At 36.7% G+C, this 20193-nt stretch overlaps 1 protein-coding gene across 1 annotated transcript in view; it reads left to right on the top strand.

Annotated features, from left to right (window-relative positions):
- Positions 1–20193, top strand: part of RELN (reelin) — a 496978-nt gene that overhangs the window by 252814 nt on the left and 223971 nt on the right. Inside the window, 2 exon segments of the mRNA XM_033088143.1 lie at positions 2558–2654; positions 7994–8045. Coding sequence (XP_032944034.1) covers positions 2558–2654; positions 7994–8045 — 149 coding nt within the window.

The raw sequence follows: 20193 nt of genomic DNA, 5'->3' as shown, positions 1-20193 counted from the left end.
ATGAATAAATAACACCGTTGGGAGCTGAGAATGGGTTGATTTGACCACCCAGAGGAATGGGCATTCAGATTTAAATTATAATAAATTATGTTGACAAACCTCGTCACACTGTGAGAAATTCAAGCAAAGGACATTTAAAAGACCTCGGCAGGAAGCTGACAGATTTGTTCTAATCCTTGGTGAAGCCATTGTACCTCCAAGTAACAGCAACCTAGTGAGGAATTCTAAATACTGATAATTCTAAATCTTTAAGTTTCAACAGGGTACCAGTGCCTTTATAAATTTTATTTTAAGTGTCTGGAGCTATAAAGCACAATGAAGAAGAGAAAGGTCTAGAAGGGTTGTTGAGACAAATGGGGAGAAGGGCTATGTCTGCTTACTGTTTTCTTGTGTTTATTGGTTTTTTTAACTCCTGTTATTCCACAAAAAAAGAAGTGGTTCTCCAAACACATCAAACATCTGTTGTCTATTTTCACTGGTTCCCTAATGCCAGGTTGTAGGCCTCCTATGTTAGAATCACTTTTAAACAATATGCAGTTATCTAGGCTGCACCTGAATCCTATTTAATCAAATCTATGGGGAAAGAGGAGCTGTAACACATATATTTTATAGAAATATTATTTGTCTGATATACAGTTGATTTGGGGACAGCTAATTAATATTTATAGATGGAATAATTGTTAATGAAATTCCAACATTTGGCCTTGGACTTCACATCAACAGTGATGCTTTTAGTTTAGAGTTACTGGAGGAACGTGGCAGGTAGCCATTGTGAGGGTTAAACATTCTTCTAATTATTTTCCATCAAAGTTGATGTTTCTCTCAATCCACTTCACAATGACTTGGAAGCCAAATAATCCTCATCTATCACTATGTCAGAACCCCACTAATTTTTGTGCTCCTTCTCTGTACTTTTATCATAATCACACTTCTTGGAAAAAAGATAATGTATAGTTTAAAAAAATAGAAAAACAGTAGTAGGAAGTTCATGTAATAAGTTCTCTGTTTGAAAAGAAAAGAAAACCTAATATACCAGTTCTGGATGAAAATGGTGGCAATCAGTAATAATGATAATAATAGTAATAATAGCTCACACACTAACACACACACGGTGCTTGCGATGTGCCAGGCACTATTCTAAGTGCCTTAGACCTCAGGCCTTCATAATAGTTCTATTTATGATGTCGCCTTATATTCATTCATTCATTCATTCATTTATTCAAATAATATTTATGGAATGCACCATACAAGGAATAAAATGGTGAACAAGAGACATGTTTGTTGCTCTTATGAAGCTACTACTATATTCCTTCTAATGTCAAGAACATTTATTAGGATCTTCTCACAAGAGAAGATTTAAATCACCTACTGAGATTTATGATGCTAGCATTTTAATTCCATACCAGAAATTGTTCTCTGTTTATTCTAAAAAAAAAAAAAAAAAAAATTTAAAGATTCTTGACATTGCTGTCTCCTGGTATGGGAACACAGCTCAAAAGATTAGAATGATAACAGTCATTTATTCCATGCAGTATACGTATACGAAATACATTTATTTGCCAAGCTTTTGCTAAATGTGCGTCTGCATCTAGGCTTTATGGGTTACCTCGTGTATTTTCACACTTTTGTCTTCCTGCTTGAATGGGGGCTTCTACTCCCTCTTTCTCTGAAATTAGCAAATAGCTGAAAGGGCGTAATACAGTTACCTCCGAAACAAAGGGCATCGTGCCCTTTCCACATGTTTGGCACCAGGAATGTGAAAGTCTTTGAAAATGTTCTTTCTGCATGAAATACATCTCTCATGTGGTTTGAGGTTCAGACAGAGGAAACAGATCTATCTTTCCTCATGTTAGGTATGTAATGATTGTAGGTTGAAATGTCACGATGCGGAACATTGTAACTGTTACTGTAAATATGCAAAGTCAAATCCAGAATATTCATAACTTTAATTTCTAGTAAAAACATGAATTAGAGATCCTGTCGTAAGGATTTATTAACCACTTCATTTTACAGTAATAAAGAAAGCAGCTAATTAAATTATTAGCAAGGTTAATGTACTAACTCAGTATCCAAACTTTGCTTGGATTAGAATATTTGTATTTCATATTAATATGTGGATTAAATATAATCTGATTCCATTATATTTAACACGGTATATTTTGTAGATATGCAAATTTAATACCACCTGCCATTATTCCTTACTATGAGATTGGTTCTGTACTCTGTGTTTTATGTGCACTCTCTCATTTAATCCTCACAATAAGTATGTGACATTCAGGTTAGTATTATTATCCTCATTTTACAAGTGAGAAAACTAAAACTTTGGGGGGTTATGTAACTTACCCATTACTGCAAATGACTGAAAGAACTGGGATTTAAATTGAAGTCTTTCTGGTTTCATGGTTCGTTAACATGTCACAATACAAAATATCGTTACTTTCCTCAAATGTTGATTTGAACTGAATAGCAGTAACTATTCCATCTTTCCTTACCTGAGCAATAGACCCCTTTGTGATACTTAGTACTCAGACTAGGCATGCTTTCTGTGTTCCCACAGGGTTGAATGTAGCAACTGCGAGACTGGAGAACAGTGTGGTGCAATTATGCATGGCAATGCCGTCACCTTCTGTGAGCCATATGGTCCCCGAGAACTGGTAAGTCCATGCCATTTATGTCCAGGGTTCAAATACATTGTCTTTACTGAGCTTTATGTCAACAAAAGGTTCTCTTATGCTCTTACAGTTCAGATGAAAATCTGCAATATTATTGACATTATGAGTTCTGTTACAAAATATCTCAAAATTGGGAGCAGTGATTTTATGGTTTATTTTCAAATGTAAAAATAAAGAATTCAGTAATGAAATTGGAAGCATCGCTTGATCTCATTAAACATGGTGTATCATTATGATTAGATGGTTTTTTTAAAATATGGGTATGATTTGTGATATATATAACATATATTTACATATATTTGAATAATTTATGACTTCATAAGTTCCTATATAAAGCTTTATTTCCAAACTTCTTATTTCCTCCTCGCAAGCCAGAAATGTTAGGTGAGCAGTTGTGTTACATTATCTTTAAACTTTGTTTCCTAACCACAGAGGAACCATAATGATTTTAAAAAAGAACTGAAAGAACACACTTAATAAACTAGTTTTTTAATTTTTTGGTGTATGCCAAATTTTTCAGTAGCAATTTACTTTCCTTTAGTTTACACTGATTGGACTTTGCTTGGCCAAGATACATTCTTGGACCATATGTAAATTGAAACTTGAGCATTCCAAATTGAAAGCAGTGAAACCACTAGCCGTCAGCATGTGGCTGATGAGCCTTTTGTTGTTGCGTGGTACTTCTTTCTGACATGAAGATTACATTCATGTCACATTCTTAAAAAGTGATTTAAAAGCAATTGTTACATTATCCTGGCTCAATTTATTTACACCTAATACTCTTCTCACAACATCTCTTATGCTTTGCTTTTCTGCTTTTCGACTTGAACTTCAATGCTTCTCCTTTTCAATCCCACCTCTTCCTCTTCATGGGGCTTTTAGTAACAAGTTTTATTTTTCACCCCTATGTCACACATAATGTTTCAAATTCATTAACTTTAAAAGTGGTCAAAAGACTGATTTACACAGTGAAAAAAAGGGGGGGAAACCCTAGCTAGGCAACTAAAAGAAGATTTAGTTATCAAAATGTGAAAGTCAATTAATTTTTATAACACGGTTCTTATTTTTTGCTACTTGAATACCCCCTTCATGGCAGTGGATACATTTAATTTATTAAAGATAACGAGCTTCAGAACATTGATAAATGGAAGAGTTTTAGTTGAAATTAGAACACAAACAGAATTAATTGGATGCAAATTAAAATAATAGGTGCTCATAATTCAAGTTTCACAAGGTGTTACAGTAGTCCTGCAGACAAATGTGACTCTGGTAGTGAAGTTCTTGAAAAAATAGATTTGCTAGTACATTGTAAATAATGTACCATGACTGAATTAATTATCTATAAACCTTAAAACAAAATTAATTTTTTTGCCGTGGTTAATTGAGCTTAGCTATATACATGCCTATTTTAGAATGTTCTCCCATTCAGTAATATTTCTGGAAACACTTGGGAAATTCTTTTTTGTTTCTACTGATTAATAGGAAATGCACATATCTAAGAATATAATGCCAAAATTCATACTTGAATAGCATAAAAACTGAAGTATCTAGTTTATTTGATCCCATGTATATTTAATCCTGATTGTTTCACTATATCCTAGTTTATTTAGCATTAGAGTTTCTATACCCACTGGGCTAGTTTTGAGTTGTATTATATAATTAATATGAGATTAGCCTTTCAACTGAAAAGGAAAACATTAAAAATAATTATCTGACAAAAGGAAAAAAAGCATATGAAGATTTATATTCCCATCATAAGTACTTCCCTAAGATAAATTGTGTTGTGACTCAAAGGGAGTAGAATGAAGATGCATTAACAAAGATAGGGATGACAGTCACATTTTACAGTGGCAACTTTTATTTTTCAATAATTTTTATACTGTATTGGTGTCGCAGGTGCAAAAATATATATTTTACCCAAGTTGTCTTTACAGAAGACAGATCAATCAAATGAAAAGTGAGGAATTCACTTGTCATTTAACATGCTATTATGTTTACTAAAATTCAAATATTTGCACAGTACTTCAAAACTGAATCGTCAACACTGTTATACATGAGAATGATGATGAAAGTTATCAGCCCCCAAACTTTAAAAAAAATATAGCTTCTTATTTTTCATAAATCCAGTTGTTACTGAAGTTGTGAAACAAAGAACCTTACCAGGCTAATGTTTTATCTTTTAAAAGGAAAAAAGAGCATCTTCATTTTGTGAATTTCATTAAATGGCCATTTAATTGCAATAAAAGCCAAGGTTCCTGAGAGGTGGTGTCACCTATGGCATGAGTACATCACATATTTGTTTCCACTGCTACTGTGCTATGTAGCCCTCACATGTTTTATTTATCTCTCTGAAGTCTCCATATTTCAGGTGGTGGCAGCTAACTTGATTCATTTAGCTAGTCCGAAATGAAGTTAGTGAGGAACACGTTTACCCACTCCTGTAAGAGAAAATGTGCTCTCGGAGTTTTAAACAAAATAAGTTATGTTACCCTCCATTTTTAAAAAAGAAACTATTTGTTGAATTATTCTTACCTATTTGGAAATGCATTTTAGTAACCAGGGTGGGCTTGGGCTTAAACAGGATCTAACCCAATAAAAATTTTCAGGGAAGAGGTACAGAATGGACAGCCTCAGCCTACAGTGAATCCTTCAGATTCATCTAGTGATTATTCTGATCTTCTATGGTTTGGAATCTATTTGATCATTTAAGAACACTGAGGTTTTATAGGGAAAAAGTTCTCTGCCAGACATACATAGTTGCTGTATTATTTGACAAAAGCCCTTTAAGAGGTTCTTTAGTTTTCAGAATGTCGGATATAATGGCTTAATAACTTTGCAGACTAAAATTACATATCTAAACTCAACAATAATAAAGAATTTATAATACCCAAAGGAAAAATATAGGTGAATAGATTTTATAGGCAATGCTTCTTGTTATTTTTTTCTCTTCCTCTTTCCTATTCTTTTTTGTAGCTGAGAATTTTACTAATAAATTAAATGAGTAAAGGTAAAGAAATGAGAGTCAACCATTCTAACAATCCTTAGCTTTCCTGGTGGAAAAAAAAAAAAAGTGGAATCAATGACTAACCAAAGTTCTGATCACCTTCAGTTAGCGCATGTAATTTGAACATTTCAAGCAACCTGCTGTTTTCTAGCAGGGGTCACAGCTGTGGCCCTTGATCACGCAAGTGCCACAAGCATCATGTATTACACCACCCGGATAAATAGCTAAGACTCTGTAGCATGTTTAAGGCACTGACAGTAGCAATAAGCATGATGCTTTTAACTGATCTAATACCATTGTTTCAAAGAACTTACATTCAGAAGTGTTTCATAATTCGTCCAGGAGTCTACATAGTTCCATAAAAGCAGAGGGAGAAAGAGCATTCGTTCAGTTTATGTGAAAAAATTTTATATTTCTATGTGCCTCTTTGGACTTTACCTTCAGATTATCCAACTGGAAACCGATGAGGACAAATAATTGAGCATACTCAGAAAGCTGTGGAAAAAAAAAAAATAATAAAACCAGACTTCTTTGAAAGGAATCTTGAAAAGGAGCTAGTCCCCTAGTCAAAGACAGTTCCATTGGTGTATTTTACTGTGATGACTGGTGAGGGGAAGGAGCGGGAAACAGTTCTGGGCAGAGTGGGCCAGTTTTCTTTAAGCAGATAGTCTGTGATAAGGAGGGATTTAAATTGAACATCTCCTCTGACAGCCTGACGCCAGTGGTTTTGGTTATGGTCAAAATCAGTTGGGAGATGATGCCTATATGGCTGTCTGGACAAGTTGTAAAGTGCCTCTCTTGCCCTCTCCTCTACCGCGTTTCCCGGAAAACAAAACCTGGCCGGACCTTCAGCTCTAATGAGTCTTTTGGAGCAAAAATTAATATAAGACCCGGTCTTATTTTAATGTAAATAATACCAGGTCTTTAATATAATATAATACATAATATAATTAATATAACATATTGTATAATGTAATATATTGTATAATATAATATAATACCTGGTCTTATATTAAGTTTTGCTCCAAAAGACACATTCGAGCTGATGGTCCGGCTAGGTCTTATTTTCAGGGAAACACGGTAGTATCTTTCCTGCTTTGTGAATTTTAAATCCGTGTATTTAAACTACATGCTCACTCATCCTTTCCAAACATGTTGTAGAAGTGGGAGGCACACAACCGATCTTTTGATACTCACATCACAGCTGAACCTGGCACAACCAGAGCTCTCTCCCTCTTCGTCCACTAGTTCCCCCAGCCATTCCCCGCTGAGTATCTCCGGCCTGGCCGCCGCGGGGCGCACTTCCTCACAGGGAGGCTAACACCACGCCGGGATCAGGCTCAGGCCGTTCTGATGGCATCTAAGAAGTGACAGTAAGAGCATATGGCTTCTGCCATGCAAACACGGCTATAAACGGCTTATTTTATAGGGTGCAGTCCTGGGACGCATCCCACACCTTAGCTTACTCGGTCAGGAACCCAACAAGAGCGTCATTGAAAAGAAGAACCTTAATTCTCGTCTCATTTGACCGGGTATGGGTCAGAGTCGCTGTTCCAAAGAATATAAACGTAAAAGTTTTTTTAAATTTAAATTTATTTAAAATCAAATAAGGTACCATTCCTCTTTCAGAATGGGAGAAATTAAGCGTGCTTCTTCATGAAACTAAAGGAAAGTAATAGGAGTGTATTGGGAGGATATTTCTAAACCCATAATTCAATTACTTTTTTTGGGGGGGAGTAACAGTTATATTGAGAACTAATCCACAATTCATGTACAATTCATTCTTTTAAAGTATACAATTCAAGGTTTTTATTCACAAAATTATGCAGCCATTAATTACCACAATCAATTTTAGAACATTTTCATCATCCCCAAAGAAATGCCGCACCCTTTAGCTGTTGTCATTCTATTTAATTTTCAAAATAATCTTACTCTCAATTGACCTCCCAGTTTTTCTTTGGTAGCCTTATTATGGCATTTGATTTGGGCCCCGGATCTGCTGATCTAGGACGGAGGGGGCGGTGGTAGTACCCCCACAAGATGAAGATTCCCTGGTTAATCCAAAAAGCAGTTTCCAACAGGACCCCCGAGAAATGTAGCATGAGTGCCTCAGTCAGGATCTCACAGCTTTGTTCCCCGCAGAGAATCAAAATGTATGTGTGTCCAGACATATTAAAAATAAGCTAACCACGGGATAGATGCAACCTCTGTGTGTGGCTCTTTCCTTCCTCTTCACGACCTCCCTCCTGAGATCTTTCACCTCCTTCTCTTCCTCTCCTCTCCATCTTACCTTATTTTGGTGTATTCCTTTTTCTAGATTACCACAGGCCTTAATACAACAACAGCCTCTGTCCTCCAGTTTTCCATGGGTAAGTGTGTGTTTTTAGCAATTATAGCAATTTAACTTGGAAATGTTTGTTTTACTCATAGTGTACAATCAGAATTATAGAGTGCCAAATGCCTTTAAATTTAGAGAAGGCCATTCTCAATGTTGTGGTAAATAATTTGAAACATTTTTGAAGTCAAATAAAAGATGTTTAAATGCTAATTCTGTTCTCACTTCTCTCCTGCAGCGAGTAGTATTTAAAAATGATACAGATAATCCAAAACATTTTAAAGTGATTTGCATATGGATTTTGAATGTATTATCCTGTTACAACAGAATTACCTTACTATTTATGTTTTGCTCAGATTATGACTGAAATCTGTTAAATTTTCTGCACTTACTGGTAAGGAAAGAGATAATTATTAGTGGCCAAGAGAAACCAATTAGGGGTTCATGTTTGACATAAATAATCTATGTTTAACTCAGACAGGGATCATTTAAAAGTGACTATCTGGCAATATTTATTTTAAGTGCTTTTGCAGTAAAGCTAAAAATTCCTACCCAGAGCATTCGGTAAAGTAAGATACCTATTGATCAAGTGTTATAGTTTTGCTCTTATATTACTTTGCACTCTCATTTTCAAAGGTAGATATTAATAACTAACATGTATACATTTCCAGAGGGAATGTGCTAGATAAAGAAAGGCATTGCATTCGAGATAGGGGCTGGCTTTATTGATCTTGGTCCCCTGACATGGCAGCCTCCTCCTGCCGTGCCCCGGGGCGGCATCCTCCAGTTTCACTGTCTTCGGCCCCCTATCTTTGGGGACCTACCAGTGAAAGGACTGTTTCTCTCAGTGGCCTTCTAGTCCTAATTACACATCAGTGTTCTCACAGCCGGGGGCCCCCCTGTGGTTGATTGTGTCTGAGAGCAATTTTCTTCAAGTCACATAGTTGTCTCTTTTTTGAAAGTGTGCCTCATTTCAGCTTCTGTAGGTGTCACGTGAAACTTGCCTGATTACAGCTTGGGTTATTTTATTCTCACATCGATAGTATTACCTACAATTTACAGACTATTCAGAAATCCATATGTGGTCATGAGATAAGCGTTAGGAAAAACAATGTAATGAATTTGTTTATGAGAGCATTTCTTTGATCTATCATCAACAAGTGTATCCTACATTTTCTATAATGAACATGTAATACTTTTATAATCACAAAATATAAAGTTCATATTTTCAAAGTTGTGGTGCTACAAAAACAAATTTTTAAAACTCTGGTATGACGGGCAAGTAACTTAGAGGTTCTTACCCAGAACAGGTGTGTTTAAATTCATGATGCTATTAATATAAAAAATAAGCTGAGTAATATTTTCCTATTATCTGTATTCTGAGTATTTATTCTTCCTTTTTTCTAGAGTAATCAGCATTAATTTCAGATATGATCTTTTAGCAATTAAAGAACACAAGAGAACCACTGTAAAATATATGCCTCACAATTCTACTAGTAGTTTAGTTTTATTAAAGGTAGGAGAGATCCAGCACCAATTAAGTTATCCTTAAAGGAAAAACAAAGGTCTATTTTTGTAAACAATAAAGAATATACTGTAGAGCTAGCATAAATTCTTTATTTCCTCACCTTTCAGTAGCACCCTACCATGAACAATACAGATGATGAAAAAGGGCCAAGAAAAAGAGTTATTCAGAGAATGCAGGGTTTGGTACCTGAGGCCCCAAATTCATAATAAGCACCATGAACAAAATCTTGGGACTCGACCCAAACATGTGACTTGGCAAGGGCCCTCGATTACCCCATGAGCCAGAGGGCTGCAGCCTCCCAGGCCAGAGAGTGGCTTGCCTTATTTAAAGCATGATTTGAATTTTAGGTTAGAGGACTGGAAGAGAAACAGAATCAGGGAGAAGAAAAGAGGGGTGGTAGGAATGGGGGAAAGGAAGGATAGATAGATCAAGTTTATAACTAAAAAAATACAGTTAGAAATCTTTTTTGAGTGGCAGTTTTAGAGTCAAAATTGTAACATGTCATTGCTTGGGAATGCAACAGAAAATATTTAGTAAAAGTGATGGAAGGAGAACTGACTCTGGGTGGTGAACATATAATGTGAGATATAGATGGTGTATTACAGAATTGTACACCTGAAATCTGTGTAACATTACTAGTAATTGTGACCCCAATAAACTTTATTTAAAAAAATATTTAGTAAAAGAAATTATAATTTATTGCTTAGGGACTTCATTGGGAAATTTGCTTACTGCATTTGAGAATAAAAAATTGAGAACTAAACGGATTAGGGTGGCTAAGAAACAAGGCAGTGGCAAACCATTAGCTGTGTAGTGTGTGGGCTGTATGGTAAAAACAGTATAGTGTACAGAACTTCCCAGCAATGGTTTTGTGTATCTCATTATGAGTGCTTAGAATAACATTATTGTGTTTATATGGAAGGTATGAAGACCAGACTGGGGCACATTCTCAAATCTTAGAGGTGTCATAATCATGTGTATTCATCCAGTTTTACAAACCCCACAATAACCAAATACCAAAATAGCAACCGCAGTCAAGTAGCCATTGCATTTATCCTCAGTTGAATGTGTTATAAAAAACACTGTATGTTGACAGGTCAGCATTTTATATTTCTTTGTGTTGTAAAATTCTTCAAATCTATATTAATAATGTGGTTAAATGTGGTCAGTCAGACTTAGTGTCCACTCCTTAGGAAGTCCTTTAGGATGTTCAGTGTATGGTGTGATAATTTAGATGTAATATAGGAATTTTCTAGGGGATTCGATCATTATTTGTCTTCAGTGATGACTTATGTTTGTAATTATGCACGTATAACCACAGTTGGGCAAATTATTGATGTTTTGGTATTTTTATATTGCTCTTGTAAACGTTTCAATTACATGACAAGTATTATCTAGGAGTCTCTAACATCTCAGAGATGTGTATACAGATTCCTTGAATTACTAAGGAATGTTTCAAATAAACTCTGTCTTCTTAATACAGCAATTTTCTCCCAACTCTTTTAATATACGTGTGTGTGTGTGTGTGTGTGTATACACACATATATATATAATATGTATTTTATATATATTATATGTGTGTATATATTATATGTTATGTATAATATTATGTGTATATATAAACTATATATATATATATATATATATATACATATACAGACTATCTTATCCAAATGAGTTTTAAAGCATCTTGAAAACAGAGTTCTGCAAACTGAAATTGATCACGTTATCAACATCTAAATCATCTTGAAAAGTGCCCTAAAATATTCTTGAAAGAACTTCTCATTTGTCCATTCCAATGAAAGATTGGATATCTATTTCTGTGCTGAGGCATTGATCTGCTACAGTCCTCACTTGATTCGTCAGATTCAACTTGTGGAATTTATGATTATAGCCTTAGGGGCATTTGCCCATTTCCTTTAGATTTCTTCTGGGACAGGAAGAAAAATTTGAGATGATGCCCTTGCAAACCATTATGTTACAGATGCCTCCAAACTGTTCTTCCAGGCAGGATCCTGTGTCCCAGGCAAGTGCTGGGAGTGCTTTGTATCTGTCATTCTCTTACTAAGAAATCACTGAATATTTGCTGTGTGTCCAGCACTGCTCTGAGCTGACTTTATGAGAAGACAAATAAGTGAGAAAACAAAGCATTATCACAGTGCTTAAGCAGTGTGCTAGAAGGCTCTGGAAGGTATCCAGAGCATGAAGCCTCTAGAGAATGGCCAGATCATTATAAGCAGAGGTAGGCATGTGAACAGGTCCCCTTGGTGGCCAAGCCCAGCTAGGTCTCGCAGATACAGCAATGCAGGGAGGCCCCTTCAGGAGAAGAATCCCTGAAAGCCAATAATGCTAGTCCCTGGAAAGGACAAACGTTCCCCAGGTGAAGATGCAGAGTGACTCAGCAAGGTATAGGATGGGAACGGGAGTGCCCTCCTAGAGCAGAAAGACTGGCCAGGGTCGCTATGAGTAATGTCTGATAAAATTGTGTCTGTCTGAACAGTTAATGATATTGTCTGGGGTTTTTGTTTGTTTGTTTGTTTGTTTTACTTACGTAATAGGCAATGAAGGTGAGCAAAATGGCATCTTAATCTATTGAGCTGTAAAGAAATATATGTTTGAGGGATATAAACGATAAATGTCTAAGAAAAAAAATATATTTGCTTGTTCAATATAGCCCAGCTCTTTTTTCAGATTAATAGGATTAATTCATCAGTCAAATAGGGAATAAAGAAAGGCAAACTATTTTGGGGGGGGGAAAAAAACTAGAAAATTACAAAAATTACAGGTACTCTTATTGCTGAATGGAAAGATTGTTTTGTAAAAGAAAAGAAATCTGGCATTATTTTTTCTTAAATAGATGCAATGAATAAAATCCCACTTGTAAGTGGTATTATATTACATTCAGCAAAAAGGAAGCAGGTTTTCCCCTCAGGCCTAATTCATAAACTCCTTAATTACTCAGAACTTGATGCAACAGAGAAACTCTCCCTCAACTCTTAACAGCTAATTCACAGGGAGGAGAAATTGAGCCCTCCATATTTTGGTATGAATTATTGCTCGTTTCCTCTGTGAACTTATTGAAATATATTTCTAAATCAGACTCGTTTTTTTCAAGAGTCACTCTCCTTGGTAAGTCGGTAAGACCTTGGGAAATTTATTATGAAATAATGAAAACCTCCTCTGGAAACACGGAATTCTCCAACTATGAGATGAACAAAATCTCTGGTGACTTAAGCGCAAAACAAATATAAAAAACCTCCAGAAGTATAGAAACTTTTAATGGTAAAATCAGTTTAATACATATGTGTTATAAGGTTAAATATAGGTTTTATTTGAGTGTAAGATTTTTGGATGTAAAAGATATTAAAAATAAGATTTCCTTATGACTTGATGTTTAGATCCTCAACGATCTATATTAACACAAAACTGAAATATTTATATGGAACATTTCTGTGTCATCTAAATTTAATAAATAAAGGTTTGGAAGTGATTATAATTCAGGGTGTCCTGCTTCTTCATCCTGAGGTTGACCTGATCCTTGTTAGGGAATGTATATTTTAAAAGACCAGTTTAAATGAACTTTATATATATTTCAAATCCACCTCACCCCAAGTTCTTAAGTCCTATTTTAAGTAATAAAAGGGAATATTCTGAAATATTGTAAAGTTCTAAGAATAAGGTCCTGTAAAGGATTACTGAGATTAATTACAAGTGTCTTTGAATTATTAAAACTGATAATTAGTTATGTTTACAGGAATTAAAATATAGTTTGAAAGTAGATCCTATGCCCTTTCCTTTTTGAAATATTTAATTCATTGTCTCTCACCTTTATGAGGCTTAAGAACTAAATGTCAGTAATTCCTTTATAAACATGTTCTCCTAATATTTACTGAGGGCCATTCTAATAGAAGGGACATAACACTGAACCACAGAATGAGAAGAAATTGGTCATTAATACACAGTAAATGGTCTCTTCTCCATGAAAACTCATCCCATTGCCCAGCCTGGTATCTCTGAGTCCCCACTTCCTCTGTATTTCTTTTACGATGCCTACTTCACTCTGCTTTGATTTATACACTGGCTGTTTTTGCACATCCACTTACACTCTTTATAGCTTAGATGTCTCCTTGGGGGGTAAGGAGTATACAAGTATCCCTCTTTGTATATAGGGCAGAATTTTGCTCATAACTCAAACCAACCAAATACGAATCGAATTTAATTAAATTCATAGGTTAGGAAAGGAATTTACTGATATTCTACATTGGTGCTCAAACTATACCCGTTGTTGACTGCTGAGGCAAGGATTATGCTGAATGAACTCCATGGGCAATATTAGAACCTCATCTGAACCACCAATTTTCACTTTCTTATCAATCAAAGACTCTTGATCTAGGATTCTTCTGTCAGAGAGATCTTTAGAATACGCCATATACATATATCACGATGTACCTAATCCACTGTGGGGGAAAAGCAAAACCTAAGACACTACCCATCCTTCAAAGAGTTTATTATCAAACAGGTGCGGGGAAAGTTCACATGTGAGAAAAAACCAAGGCAGGCTAATTAGGGGGTGCAAATAACAGAGGAGAGTGAAAGCACAGCCTATTGGGAAATCCAGGAAAGAGGAAGGAGGTCCAGAGGCAGGACTTCATTATTTGGGAGACTGACAAGAGCAGACATGGTACCACCCCAGAAGGTCGGCATCACAGTAAAAGTTAGAAGGATGGTTCCAGGCAGGGGCCATTCCAGGCCTTGAGACCAAGGTCCGAGCCAGAACAGCAGCAAAAGTAGACCTAAGTCTCCAGGTTGCTGTGGGTAGGGAGGGCGCGGTACTTAACACCTGCAGCCTAAGGTGGGGTGGGCCCTCCTAGAACATGGGCCAAGCAGGAACACTCAGGTTAGTTTATACGGCCTTAGCCCTGGGTCAGGGAGGGCTGCTTGGCAGGGACCCTGGCCAAGCCTGTTCATTGTGCGTTTTTCTTCCTTTTGTTTCTCCCAACTTAGGCTCTGACGAAAGGTCTACGCTGTGGGCTTGGGAGGAGACGCACAAAGGGTTGGGCGCCGAAAAGTGGTTGGAAATGACACAGCAGTCCATAAATTGGAAGAGACTTGGTTGTTTTCTCCCTTATGATAGGAGTGGTGGTGAAAAGGAAGGAATACAAATATTTTGGAAGTGAGGGAATGAGGATAGGACTGAAGGGAGAAAGGTACAAAAGGGGAAGAGGACAGCTGTTCATTTTATATCCTGTGGTCATTGTCCATCTGCCATAGACTGGAAGAAGTCACCTAATGAGGTTTGGGAATTTCAGCCAAGGAAGTGACAAAAGGGGCGAAATAGTAGGTACAATAAATCACATACTGTCACATTTATTCAGAAAGAAAGGTTTGCAGATCCAATAGCCTGTTTACTAATAAAGTAAGTCAAAACAGAAATTATTACTAGTAGCCTCATTTTAAAAGTAAACAAATATATAACAAGTGAAGACATGGCTCTTTCTCTATGTTTTGTGAGAGAGGTCTTTCAAGTTTAAAGAAAGCATGTTTTTAGTGTAAGTCCAGAGCATTTTTGAGGACTTTTACTGTTCTCCTTTATTTCACCTCTCTTAATTTTTAATACCAGTTTTTAGTAAATGCTTCAAATGGAAATTTCACTTCCATAGAGTGGTCCTTCTTCTAACACTGTCCTTGAAATAGGTTTTCTTCAGTTAAAAATATGCTGAATTCCCCACAAGGGTATTTTTGGTGGGCAAAATAGAAGTATAGACGTAAATTCTCGATTCCCATATTCAAATGATTAATTGATCTCTTGGGACAACTGAGGATATTGGACACGTTGATTTCTCTAAACCGACAATTTCATTAGCAAAATAATGATTTATTTCAACTTCAGTCATCATATTTTACCAAAATTGAATTCATTTGCTCTTGACAGATTCAAGAGCAATTCGAGGACTTCCTCTCATGCGGAATGGAACTGTTCTTAATTAAAGTCATATCTGTGGGCTCCTTTCCGTCACAGTTCCCATCCCTGTCATTTGGTCCTGAGAAGCCCCAGGGTGCTTCCTGCCGGGCTGCCACAAAGCATTACCTGATCCAGTAACCATTTATCCCTTCGCTGCTCTTACCCATGAATCAGACTGCTGCCCCTGTGGTTATGGCCCCTGAACTTCCACAAGGCATGAGCTGCTGTCTGCACAGGCGCAGGCAGGGCGACCTGAGCCTGTGTTTTATGAGAGCCTGAAGCCGCCCTGAATGGCAGGATGTGTAGGCACAGTCAGACATGCGGACAACAGCTAAGAGAACGCCTAAGAGGAGCTGGGAGAGACTGTTGGCTCAACATCCCGTTTAGCCATTCCTCACGCATTTATTTCACCTGTGCTCTGAGAATTGGTAAAATCGCCCACGTGGGGCCAAATCCTCATCTTCCCAGGTAGATGTTTCCCCTTTTCCTTGAACTCTACATTCCAAGTTATCCATTAGTGGATAACTAATGTACAGGAAGGTAATAAGTAACAAAAACCGTTTGCTTCAAAGAGTATCTGGCAAGAATACACACTTGGTTACATTTTTTTAAAAAAATTTACAAACTAATGGGACGAATTTGTACAGACTTGCCACATTACAAAACATTACGTTCAGATACATAAAATCTTATAAAGTTTAGGAGAGGAATAAAACGAACATGAAAAATAAGAAACGTGCTAAACCGGTTACCCTGGAAATTACAGAATTAGATGCTTAAATTTAGATACTGTTCAATAGGTAATACTTCTATACTTACCATGTTATCGAGATGTTCCTCTACTTAAAATAAATTATTTTGATGCCATAGGCTTATACCCTTAGGATTTTTCTAGCAAACTAACTCAGTAACAAAGGAAATAAAAATCTAGTGTAATATAATTATTGTTCTACGTCACTGTTGTTACTGGAAAATAAACATGCACAGCTGTCTCTAACAAAATATTTAAACAGAAATTTGTAAAACTATAAAAATATCGGTCATCTGTATAATAGTAGTCCATGACTTGCTTGTGGCAGGATGATTTTAAAGAATTGCAAAATAGCAAATAAGTTTTCACTATGTTTCTTGATGCTTTGGGTACAGTGAGATTTTTCTTTCTAGTGAGTAATAAGTAGTCTCCTCAAAAATCACTGTTAGCAAAAATAAATAAATAAATTACTGTGAGAACTGCTTATTACACCACTATCTTCATGTTGCTGTTCACCTTCTTCACGGTGTGGGATGAGGCAAGTCTCTTGCTTGATGCCCACCATGCCTACGGAAACATGTCGTAGCCCTGGGAGTGACAGTGCCTAGCTGTCTCAAAGCTCCTCCAAAAGTTTCCCATTGGTCTTTCTCTCTTTCCACTCACTACAACCTCAAGTAAATGGACCTGTTCGCCATGTGTCTACCTCGAAAAGATGAAAGGATGTGTTGATCCTGCTAAGATTTGCACCAGTCATAGCAGGGAGTCCTAAGTAGCCAGATTACACCCATTTCATAGCTGTATGATCTTTCTAGAGCCGATGCTGTGTGTTTGCACGCAGCCCCTGGAGCCCTGCCTGTGTCGGAGGTCTGTCTGAGTTGTGAGTCATGGCAGTGGCGGCACTGGTGCTGCCAGAACCCTCCTTGGGGGTCTGGCCAGACATTCTGCGAGCCTTCAGTATTCATGGGCCCCGCTCTACAACTGTAGAGCCATGATTTCAGGCACTGCTTTGCCCCATCTATAACTTCTGCTAGCTATGTTTCCTCCTCCTCCTGTGCCCTGTGGAACACCTAAAAAGGCAGCTTGTTTTCCAGGCAGAGCTTTGAGGAAAGAGGCCACTCCAGGCAATGACCGCTGAACCCCCGAGAGGACAGTAGCTCCTTCTATTGTTTCTGTTCCGATTTACTTTGAAAAGTCCTGGGCTCGGTGCAGAAGGACATAACCAAATACAAGTAAAACTATCCAGGCCTTGAGAGACGAAAACCATATGATTTATCCTTCTACTACAAAAGTAAAAAGGAATAGAGAGGGCTACTGGAGATACAGGCTCACAATCCCTAATCTGTAATTCCATATTACAAAAACTCAAAAAAACTACAAACCCTTTTTTTTTTTTTTTCATTTATGTGATAGCAAAGCCTGACATGACCTGAATTTATTTGACAGCAAGACCTGACTTGAAATGATTTAAGGCAATTTCTAATCTTTATACTACTTAATGCGAATCTTCATGCATTTCGCTGCAGAAATACTAATGTGTTTGGTTATAGGGTTGTTGCCCCAGACTTTGCTGGGGCTGTTGCATAATATATGGTATATGCACCCTACTACCTTTCTGAAATCTTTAAGTAAATAATTTGGATCCTGAAATTTATCTTATCTCAAGGGATTATGGACCTGTATGGCTGCTGTTCTGAGAAAGAGAGTAATTCTTGAATTCTTAATAGAAGAAATTACTAATATTTCTATTTTTTAAATGGCCTTTATTTTATACCAAATCAAGCTGTTCTTTGTTTGTTTTTATTGGCAACTGCCCAAGAGGGATGGGGAAAAAAGGAAAAAGTTTAATTGTGAATCTTAGACACATCCTGCCTCGCAGGTGTTTGTAATCTCTATACATATATGTTATGGTTAACGGTCTATTGCACAATGAACAGGCTTTTGCTGTGCTTATTATGGGCTTCATTGATTTGCACATTGTTGCTACTTGTTCATGTGCTTGTATTCTTGGCGTTATAAACTCTCACAGATCTTTAAGGTCCTCCCAGCTAGCACTGCACCGAGCACTCCAGGTAGCAAGTCTCAGAAGTTACAGGTTCTCTCTGACTTTTGTTGAGCCTCTGAAGTTCATGAGGGTCAGCATAGTTTTCATTCAGGTTCGTCTCCAACATAATCCAAAAATGGATGGCACGTTTTTAGTATAAGCAAACAATTGCTTAAAGTCATTCCATCAATGTTAATCCAGTTGTAATGTGATCATTTTCTTTTAAGAATATTTTAATTGAATCAAATGTGCCTTAACTAATAGAGAAGTAAATTATAACTTATTCTCTTTTAAATGTTGTCTCGCATTAAAATGTATGTATCACTTGAATGTGCCCTGCTTACAAAGCAAAACAGAAAATGAACTATGTAATCTGGACTCCATACTTCGGGACCTGTGATTTAAGACAGTTGTGAAGGAACACACACAGGACATGCTTCCAGTAGAGGTGGGACCAGGTTTTGAGGGTCCACAGTTGAAGCTAATACAATTTGGCTAATGGCTAGAGTTTCAAGAAAAAAACACAAAATTACACATTCAAAATTAGATACAAATGTGCATATTTATTTAGAGTGAGAAAAGAAATCACAGCAAATGACAGATGTTTAGAAACTGACAATACCACAAACATTCCAAAATCCAGAAATATAACATCTTTGTTAACTAAACCGAAATGCCCTGTAATACGTTTTTCCTTAGAACAGTTTCTAGCTGCATATTCTTACATAACTTCTTTATATGACAATTTTATATTTTCTATGGAGAGAATAGAAAGATAATTCTGCTTCTAGCTTGGTGAATCAGAGTTTCGTTTGTTTTTCAATTAACATTTTACCTTCACAACTTATTAATGATGCCATTTAAATGTTTAGGATCATTATGAAATTCAAAAAATCTCTATAATATTTCTTTCATACATAGACTATAAGATTTCAGGTCATTTTAACTTCCTTGTGCAGTGACTAATCTTAACTAATCTTTGAATTCACATCACTCATTAAACAGTTTGTCACCGTGTCCTTGAGTCATGATGTGAGGTGCATCAGCACAGTGGATGACAGGAGTGTCCCTGGAAGTCCTTCTCTCTGAGGATGACTACACTGTGAAATCGAAGTGACCTGCATAACTACATAATCACATCACACTCACCGAAAATACCTTATTCCAACTCAACTTCCACTTAGCTGGATCTCAGAAGTAGCATGGCCACTCCAACAAGACCTAACATGAGGGGAACATGGTGAGGGAGTGGTCAGAATGGAGACAGTGCTCTTAACCAGCTGTAAATGGTATAAAACATGGTCACATGAACACGTTACTAGTGCTCCTCCCGAGCTCTGTAAGGTGCTCATGCAAGGGAGGGGCCCTGAAGCTTAAGTCATCAGCTTCAGGGTAAATCTGCTTCTGTCTGCACTGTCTACTGTCCACACTAACGTGTTAGAATTGGGCATTGCCTTTATATATGTTATATCAATGCACATGTGTTTACATTGTGCTAAACGTATTGCCATTTCCATACTTCCTTCATACCCTCTTACGAGGTGCCTCATTTTTCCCTTCCAAATACCAATCACGCCTATCGTCTTCCTTTATTCAACACTCTATTGCTTTAGCCTATGTCAGTAATCATATGTAGGGACCATAGAGATTTCTATGTACTGCTGCAGCTAGTGTTCTCTTTCCCAATAAATAATAGTCATTCATAACAAATAATGAATTTTTTTTTCAATGTGGATATTTTAAGCCATGTATTTTTTTACATTCAGAATATTGTACATGTTTCCGTGCCTTTTTCCATGCATTTTTTTGACAAACAACTTTTGTTAGTCGAAACAGGGAAGGGAAAAGAGCATGGAATTGGGAGTGAGGCCATTTAGCCCTTTCTCTGCCAGCTGACCTT

The sequence above is a fragment of the Rhinolophus ferrumequinum genome, chromosome 20 (assembly GCF_004115265.2).
Source record: "Rhinolophus ferrumequinum isolate MPI-CBG mRhiFer1 chromosome 20, mRhiFer1_v1.p, whole genome shotgun sequence".
NCBI classification, from domain to species: Eukaryota; Metazoa; Chordata; class Mammalia; order Chiroptera; family Rhinolophidae; genus Rhinolophus; species Rhinolophus ferrumequinum.
The sequence above is the reverse complement of the archived record's forward strand: the minus strand, read 5'-3'. Positions and strand labels throughout refer to the sequence as shown.